Raw genomic sequence first — 9,884 nt, forward strand, 5'->3', positions numbered from 1 at the left:
GCGAGGGCGCATACTTTGAATAAAATATTTGTTATCATTCTCTTGAAATAAATGTGTTTTTTTCTTGAAAAAATAACGGTTTCATATGTATACACCTGGTAGTGAGGTTGCAATGTGCGAGACGAACCGAAATGGATAGCTGCTCGAATTCCTTATAATTTGCTTAGAGCAGGGTCAGCGTTGCAAGTTTTATCATTAAAATATAAAACGCCAGCCAGTAAGCTTCACTCTGCGAAAGCTATTCGAGGCCATTCTACGACAGACTAAGCTCGAGTATCCATTTCTCGAGTGGCACGATCAGCCGAATCAATTCCTTGCGCACGCAGTGAATCAATTAAACCACAAGCACATCAGCGCAATATTTTAGTTGAGGAATATGGAATCAGATCAAACCATTTAAACCCATCCAAGACTACATCGACGGGTTCGTGTACTTTGGTACTTTGTACTTTGGACCCGCCAAGAGAAGCCCCTGGATACGATGGCAATTTTTATCGATAATTTCTCCGAGGAACTGATCACACCAACATCGCAAAGACGAAGAGTATTCACCTCGATAAGTGACAATAATGGCCGAGATTCAAGATAAAGTGGTCACGCGTGTACCAGCAATCTCGACTGGTTTAGGTTCAACACTTTTGATGCAAATATTGTTTGCCTGTTGTGATAAATCAAGGTGGCGAACTAATTATCGGGATAAAGTACTGTTTTCAGAGCCAGTGTCGAGCAGGGATCTTGTTCGAAGTTGGTGTCTATCTAAGCTCCTTATAGCGACTTGCGATGTAGCAAGCAGAACTTGTCTGAAAGTAGAAAGAAACCGAACAGTCAGATTCCGAATCCAAACGAACTTTCTCAGTTGTTGGAGGGTCCGAGATTTGAACCAAGGTCTTTTACAAGTAATGTCATTATTAAAGTGCGTTGATGCTATTTATAGCATAGAAGACAAGTAGTATTCTTAAAAATTACCAATGTAGTGGTTTCGGTAATACGCAGCACAAGATGGAGTGACAGATGTAGTTAGAAACCGAGAATTAACTCTCGAGCCCGGCTAGGCATTCCATCGTGAAGCGGTGGACCTGTTCCAGAATGAAGCCATTGGCGTATACAACGTTTGGGTAGCCTGAAGTGCTTGAATTCGCTGTTACATGAACACTGGAATTTCAGAAATGTGATTAAATTGTTCTTTATAGTATTTTTTTTTATTTCTATTTTTATTTTATTAGTTATTTTATTATATTATTATTTTATTTTTTATTTCTTTGAAGTAAGTAACCAAGGACAATTTTTCTCTTAAAAATTTCATGCAATGTTGCGAACAATTACACCTTCAGTAAGTACGTTTGTCATGCCTGAAAGCCTGTCTCCAGGCGTCCGCAATGTTGCAAACAATCCATTAGCAGTATGGTTGTCATATCTGAGAAAATGTTTTGGGACGTTTGCAATGTTGCAAACAAGCCACCATCAATATGTCTGGCATGTCTGAGGACCGGTCTCGAAGCGTTTGCAATCTTGCAAACAATCCACCATCAATATTTCTATCATTTCTGAGAGCCAGTTTCGAAGCGTTTGAAATGTTGCGAACAATCCACCATCAATATGTTTGCCATGCCTGAGAGCCAGTCTCGAAGTGTTTGCAATGTTGCAAACAATTCACCATCAATATGTCTGTCATGTCTAAGAGCCAGTCTCAAAGTGTTCACAATGTTTCAAATAATCCAACATAAATATATCTGTCATGCCTGAGAGCCAGTCTCGAAGCGTTTGCAATGTTTCAAACAATCCACCATCTATATGTCTGTTATGCCTGAGAGCCTGTCTCAAAGCCTTCGCAATGTTGAAAACAATTGATTAGCAGTATGGTTGTCATGCTTGAGAGCAAGTCTTGAAGCGTTTGAAATGTTGAAAACAATCCACCATTAATATGTCTGTCATGACTGAGAACCAGTCTCAAGGCTTTTGCAATTTTGCAAACAATCCGCCATCAACATGTCTGCCATGTCTGAGAGCCAGCATCGAAGGGTTTGCAAGGTTGCAAACAATTACGCGGTTAATACGTAGGTTTTTCATGCTTTCAGATCATGCTTCTCCGCTTACCAACAAATCTAGCGGAAAGGACCACAATGCCGCTGAATTAACCTCGGACTGGCGTGGGGCAGCGAAGGAATCATGCCCAGACCAGTTAAATCAATCAAACGAAGTAACCGATCAGCTTCTAAATGCTTTAACGACGTAGTTTATTATAGGTGTCCCGAATCAATCTAACAAAGCATTTTGTACAAAAAAAAATGTTTTGGTTGTTGTGGAAAATTGGCAAAGATGTAGCCTCCGGAAGCTACGACCACGATCGTTCACCAACGATCGATCCCGACGCAACTGGCAGTCATAGTCATCCGACTCCTCACTTCCTACTACACCAAAAAACGACAGAGCCGGGAAAATGACTTAACAAAAACCGAAAGCGTAAGAAAATACTGACTTTAAATTGAAAATACAAAAATACTAAATGGTATCCGACAGTACGCTTGATTTAAATCGCTTCAATAAACGAACTAACTACACTCGCCAAAACCTTGGTTAATACTAAACAGTCAGGAAAAAGGGTGCAAGCCTGCTCAATAAAGAGACATCACGCTACTACCTGAGTACCGACTCCAACAAGAAAGGTACGGCCCTAAACTCAAAACAGAGGGAAAATTCCAAGAAGAACAAGTATTGGGTGAAAACTATTTTCTCAACAATGAAACCCGAAGGTCACTCAAAAGAAAGACAGTAATATCACATAAATTATTAACAGTGATTCTGCAACATCCATAATATTATTGAAAATTGAACAGTTTTTGTTTTTTTGAGGGGCTATGCGTGATCATACTCATTTCAAGTCATAATTTAATATACTGATCCGTGCATTCGGTTAAAAATTAAAAATATTTAGTTTCTTCAGGTCGGTATTCCACCATTTTGATCCTTTCCTAGACTTGAGTGTGCTTGTAAGGCACTTGATTTCACATGATGTAGTCAGAGTCCTTTTATTAAATTAAGGAGTTAGTCTTAGCGCTAGACACATGAAGTAGAAAGGAGACAGCCAGACTTTTCTCGAAGTTCTTAACTACTTAATAGTCTCTTATAACTACCTTGTATCGTAGCAATATTAAGCGAGTTTCTTAAACGATTGATTACTTCTCTAATCTATTCTAGTATTAAAATTTAAAGAATCTTTTTTTATTTAGTGTATAAATACTTAGTCGATACGTATACTCTCTTAACTGTTCGTGCTTCTGGATCAGAGGTCACCCGTATTTACACGGTCTATCAAAATCTTCCTCTTAACAGTCTTAAGCTAAACCGCTCAGCCGACAAGGTATCTTGTGAATCCTCCAGAAGTCCCTTTTCTCAGGATTCTCGTTTTTTCTTTGTTGAGTTCTGCTTTCCAAATATTACTAAATAAAATATCATTTTGATTCAGAAAAGTTTTCAGATCTCCCATCCGATTTATTAGTGACTATATTTGTATGAAATTAACTATTATATTAATTGAGAACTTTGATATTATGCTGTTTTCTCAACTGATTCGGTAGTGTTTGTGAATCATTATTTTTTATAAATAAAAGATGAAAATGTAAAAAAGTGTGTTAAAGATTTCGTTCACCAGTGTCAGCTTAGTGTCTCTATTCTGAATTGAGATTTAACACCTTCGTAGAAAATCCTCCCTTTGAGCTTCTCTTTTTAGGAGTCCCAAAGTGTATTTCTATGGCTTCTGCTATTTGAAACTGTTGTTTCTTCTAGGTTTAGCTAAAAAATATATATTTGTCGGGCGAGAATGGCTGCTCATCGGAGACTCTCCAGTCCACTATCTTGCCCCTCAGTTCAGCCAAGCATGGAGTCAAATCGAGAACCTCATTCGCATTTTCTAATCTGGAATGTGGGAGTATTGCCCCGATTCAGAATCGCTTGCTAAGTGCCCGCTAGGTATTCAATTAAATCTCTCCCTATATCATTGATGTGTGTGCTCCCCCATACTGCGTGGTCAGATTTTGCATCACAACCGAACAGCAGAGGAATCCTGTTCTCCTCGCAGTGCGTCTCCACCTCTCTGGGAGGTGCGCATCGCTCAGCAACACCTGGGAAATAAGCCGAGGCAATAACCTCCTCCACTCTTTCTCCGCTACTACCTCTAGGTCTCATCTTAAAAACGGTGAAATTATTGTAGCAGAGCTCAGGCACCAATATCGCATCAATACCCTTGACGGCTATGCATGCCCTTGGCGTTTCTTGCTCGGGCCCTTATATATGGTGCCACACCCTGACAAGCCACTAATCCTTTCCCCGTATAACCAGGGTTCTTGGATTAGGGAAAGCCCTGTCTGCACCACTGACGTGTGTCTGATTCAAACGCTGAGGCGCCTTTGCTACGGTGCAAATTAATCTGCATCATGTGGATTCCCGTCGAAGCCATAACAATAATATAAATGTCAATTTAATATATAAAATCTCGAATGATAAATTTTGAATTCCTTTATATTTGATCGTCATTACCTTCTTTTAAAGAAAATTGCATGCCGATACGCCACTCATGCCTATAGTTATGTGAAGCATAAGGGTGGTCTAAAATTTAATATTTCGACTTTTTCCGATCGATCCCTCCCCCAGACCTCCCCCCCACTTTGTATGTTGTGCGAAAAACATTTAGTAATTTTTATTTAATTGTTTAACATGAAAATGTGCCCCTGGATTTTTAAAATTAAAATGCTCGGTTTTTGAAAAACGGTACCTGTTATTAACTTTTTATAAATGAAAGTTCATACACTTCTTAGGGATTCTTTAAGAAATAATTTCCATCCAATAGATTTTAATCTTACCGGCCCAATCCTATTTTATTATGCCCTGAAAATGCTTCAAAAATTCAAAATACCAGCTTCATGTAAAATTTATGCTAAAAATTTTTATTTCTTTATTTTTTCAAGATCCATTATTTTAATTTCAAAAGTGACAAGTTTCTAAGTATTATAGAACTAATGTTCAATTGTTTTAACAATTTCTATTTGTTTAAATATTTATTACTTTAATTTGTTAAGTGAAAAATTTATAAGTATTTTAAAACTAATTTTCCATTGTTTAAAAAATTTGTGTTAGTTTAAACAAAGCTTGTTACAGTAAATCGTGAAAAGTTACTATTTTCTTATAAATAATATTGTTCATAAATGTAAAAATAATATTTGTCTTTAACATATTTTTCAATTGTTCATACAATTTCTATTAATATGCATAATTTTTCCCAATAAATCATGAAAACTTAGTATTTTTCGGAATTTGAAGACAGACTTAACGAATTTGAAGTATAATATTTTTGTACCAGGGTATTTTGTAATTGCTTAAGCAATTCACATTTATTAAAAAAAATTTTTTTCCTGTAAACCGTTAAAATTAATTATGTATTTGCTGTGAATATTAACGCAGTTCATGAATGGAAGAGTGATATATTTATGAAAGACAGTTTTTAATTATTTAAACAATTAAAATCACTTGCTGCTTTTTATAGGAAACATGGAGAAAATTCTAGTTTATTCGAATATCTTTCACTATGTCGCTTACTAATCAGTATTTTATTACCTCAGCGAATCGATTAGAAATAATGAATATTATCATTCAGTTGCTGCGTCATTAATTCTAGAAAACAGCCAGTTTGTAAAAGCCAGTTTGTAAAAGCATGAATTTGACATAAAACTACTGTATTGCATTTTTCCAGTCACAATTTAACGGAATTAGGGGGGGGGGGGGTCAAAATAAAAAGTTATTGCGTGGAACTTATTTTTTGAACATTCTCTATGAGGTAACTAAATTTTAAGTCACAAAAAGTTCATAACAAGTATTTATTTTTTTCATTGTTTCGAAAATCAAGATTTTTTCATTTAAGAATAGGTCAGTTCTTTCTCCAGGAAATGACCAAATTGTTTGGGTGGGGGGCGAGCACCAAAAATCGAACGTAGAATTTTTACTGGTATATAATTGGACCATCCTACTTGAACATTGAACATATTTTTAAAAATTACAAACACATGTATTATTTTTGTTCTGCATATTCAACTTAAGAAAGGCGCATCCTGAAAATATAAATATTTTTTCCAGAAAATTTTAGCAAAGAAACCAAATAGAACAATTGATACAAGAGGAAAATTTTTACAACTAGATAAACAAATTTTGAGGTTTTATGGATATTGGGACGACAGGGAAAGTCCTTATGGGGAAGTTCACAATTTAGAAATTCATTACTATCTCGCAGATGATACTATGGAAATAAAGGAGATCTTGCCTCCAAATTCCGGTCGCGATTCTGGACCACTTTTCCTCAAAAGATCAAAAATTCCAAAGGTATTGATTATTAATAAATAAAACTTCAATTGGTTTTAAATTTTAATGTTATTTTTTTCGCTTTGGCTTACAAATTAATTTATATGAATTTTTAAATTAATTTTATATTGCTTTTCAGTTTTTTGAAAGTGTGGAGCCGATTGGATTAAATGATCCATTTACGGTTTTAAATGTTCTGGGAGAAGAAACAGTCAAAAGTTATTATATAGTCGATTCTTTGAATACTGGAAATGTTTCTCCAAATTATTACAAGGATCACGAGCTAACGATTGGAGCTCAGATTAACGTTTTTGGAAGGAAGGTTGTAATTACTGATCTTGATTATTTTACAAAAGAATATTACAGGTATAAATTCACGAGTATAAAATCTGATTAATAATTTACTATCAATATGAAAGATTTGATTTAATTTGAAATTTGAAATTTGAAATTTGAAATTTGAAATTTGAAATTGATTTAATTTTCACTCCCAATGGAGTGAAGATGGAGCAGGATTTTTTTTTCAAGAAATAATTTTAATTTACACTTATTGGAACTGTGCAAAGTTTTAAGTTTTTCAAATTGGAACTTCATTTTAATTTCCTAAATTATTATGATTTTAGAAAGAAATATGGAATAGAAGAATTTACACCACTAGAAGGACCCTTAAAAAAATCAGATTACAAATTTAAAGTGGAGAAATACATTCCACCTTACAACGGTTATGGCTCTTATGAAGACTCTCTTGGCAATTGCTTTACAGTAACACCTAAGGCGTCAAACGTAGATTTCATCAAGTTTTATTATTACGATAAGTGCGATGATGTCTAAATGGAAGGATAATTATAAACAGAAATGCAATAATTATTTTATTAGTTTATTTGTGTATCTCCTTTTTAGATCAATATTTATTTTTTATTATTAACGAACTAATTAATATTAACTTTATTGTATTCTTGTTTCGATTATTCCGTTAAAGTAAATTTTAAAAAATTTTGTATTTAGTAGAAAATTTTAATTTTTCATTCTATTTTCAGACAAGGTTGCGATAGCCACGTTCTGCGATTCAGAGCAAAAATGATATCAAAAATTCCAGAGAATGCAGAAAGACACTTTCTAATTAGAATCTATCTTATGGACGAGACCGTAGCTATATTCGAACTTTCTCGCAAAAATTCTGGTTAGAACAGAGGAAATAATATTTTATTAAATAAGTAACAATAATCAATTTTTCTTGCATAATTTCAATTTTGGAAAGTCAAATTTAAAAATATTTTTCTTAATATTTATGTAAATAATCCGAACGGCAAATAGATCTCATGATTTTGAATAGTTTTAGAAATTTTTAAAAGCATTCAAGTTGATTGCTGATTTGGAAATTTTACAAGATGGCAGAAATTCGAATTTTGGGAAGAATTTAATTTCAAAATTAATTTTTGAAGAAATCCTATTTAGGGAAAATTTTAGATTTTCAACGCATATTTCTAATTTAAACCTTGAAAAAGATTCCATTTTTGACATTTTAATTTTGTAAATATTTCAATTGGTAAAGGGGATTAATTAATTGGAAAAGGAAATAGCAATATTAATTACATATTAATACATAGGGATATTTTCTTTTGTAACGCTTTTCCTGACATTTTATAAATTGTGAAAAATTTATTTCCAGGATTTCAAAGATGCCTTTTTCAAAAAAGGATGCGTGTAATGTTACCGGGGCAAGATATTTATACGAACAAGCCACCAAAGTTTTACAAGCCGAGTGATTTCTTTGTCGGGGCTCGTGTGAATCTTTGCGGATTTCATTTTCAACTCAATTCTGCTGATTTATATGCTCTTCGATATATGGAACTAAAACCTGAAGAGGTTCAAAAATTTATTTAAAACTGCAAATAATATAAATATTAATTTATTAATTTTATCATTAAACATTAATTCGAACTAAACTAAATATTTGACACTTTTAACCAGAATAAAACAATGATAATTTATAATAATGAATAAAAATAAATTTAATAAAACTTACAGTTTCCAAAAGCAAATATTAAACTGATCATGGAAAAAGTTCGTGATTTTATAAAACCAGTCTATAAGGAATTTGTACAAGAGTTAACTTCAGTTGGAACTGAAAATGGAGTTTTTGTTGTGGAGTATAAAGACTTACGGTTTGTAAAATGTATACTTTTATTTATTATACATTTATTTTGTTCACAATGCAGCTTTATTTAATTTTCATAGAATTATTGTTCACCAGATTTTTATTTAAATACTAATGAGAAATATTTAAATTAAAAAATACACTGGAACTGAAAATGTCAGTAAGTTTTCGTATGTATTTTTTGTTTAGACAATATGTAGTTTAATTATGAATTTTCTATTTAAGAGAAATTGTCTGCAAGTATCTCGTTGACAGTATCACAGAACATGAAATCATTACGATTGCTCGACGATATTCGTATAACGAAACGAAAGACTTTTATTCAAAAGAATATATTAGGTATTTATTTTTTTTCGTAATAAAATAAAATGTACAGTCTTATAACAGTACAGTGAAACTCTTCTATAGCGCCGATTTTGGGGCTGACAGTGGGTGGGAACTAACTCATTATAGCCCGCTCCGCTTCTGTTTGTTCACGCGTGACTGCTCGCTTGAGTGTCAGTCGCAGTTACCGCGCACCCCGCGCAGCACCTGTTACACCTATATGCGACGCGGCGTCAATTCTCCTAAGGGCTATAGAAGGGAGGGCTATTAAAGAGTTTCACTGTATTTCAAATTCAGCAAACAACCAAATAAGGATGGTTTATACTTTAGGCTTGGAAACACTAGTGGACCGCGTGAACGGAAAGGATACTCTTCAGAGTATTCTCATAGTATCCACATATTATCCCATCCGTATAATGCAACAAAAACTAAACTTTTTGCAACTTTAAAGAGTTAAAAATAATTTCACCAATTCAAAAGTTGATCTTGCTGGCTTTTTTTAAATTTTTCTGCATGATGCGGTTGGGATACTATGTGGATACTATGAGGATACTCTGTATCTGTAGAGTATCCTTTCCGTTCACACCATCCGCTAGGGAATATGTTTGGATATTAAAATTTCAGTATTTTATGTGTAAAAATGTTTAAAAGAATGTATAAATAACTCTTATTTTGTAAACACTTTGGAATGGAAACAAAGGAAAAATTTCTATTTGGTAAAAAGATCATCTTTTAAAAAAAATATAATTTTTAATGGTACCTATTTTGGAAGGAAATCAAGAAAAGGTTACTATTTTACGAAGGATCCAATTTTGGGAAGATTACACAGGCCAAAAATTCTCAGAACCAGAGACCAGACCTACTATACCCGAAGGTTTTTGCTGTGCTGAATCCGAATCGAGCCCATAACCTGAGACTCCCATAACCCGATTTCCTCTACCCCCAAACCCGGTTCCGTGCGTATCATTGAGCTTAAACCCCTACAATCCAATTTCCTTAACCCCCGATCCTTGTTACCTACTCCGCCCTAACACTTCAAAATGGCGGATCCAAAATG

At 33.9% G+C, this 9,884-nt stretch overlaps 1 protein-coding gene across 1 annotated transcript in view; it reads left to right on the top strand.

Moving 5' to 3' along the window:
- The window catches only part of LOC117179782 (EF-hand domain-containing family member C2-like), a 27,761-nt gene that overhangs the window by 15,465 nt on the left and 2,412 nt on the right, over window positions 1-9,884 (top strand). The window contains exons 5-11 of the mRNA XM_033371883.1: window positions 6,124-6,366; window positions 6,485-6,711; window positions 6,969-7,160; window positions 7,383-7,525; window positions 8,015-8,211; window positions 8,374-8,510; window positions 8,729-8,842. Of these exons, the coding sequence (XP_033227774.1) occupies window positions 6,124-6,366; window positions 6,485-6,711; window positions 6,969-7,160; window positions 7,383-7,525; window positions 8,015-8,211; window positions 8,374-8,510; window positions 8,729-8,842 (1,253 nt within the window). The remainder of the gene's footprint in view (window positions 1-6,123; window positions 6,367-6,484; window positions 6,712-6,968; window positions 7,161-7,382; window positions 7,526-8,014; window positions 8,212-8,373; window positions 8,511-8,728; window positions 8,843-9,884) is intronic.

This window comes from Belonocnema kinseyi, chromosome 9 (genome assembly GCF_010883055.1).
Source record: "Belonocnema kinseyi isolate 2016_QV_RU_SX_M_011 chromosome 9, B_treatae_v1, whole genome shotgun sequence".
NCBI lineage: Eukaryota > Metazoa > Arthropoda > Insecta > Hymenoptera > Cynipidae > Belonocnema > Belonocnema kinseyi.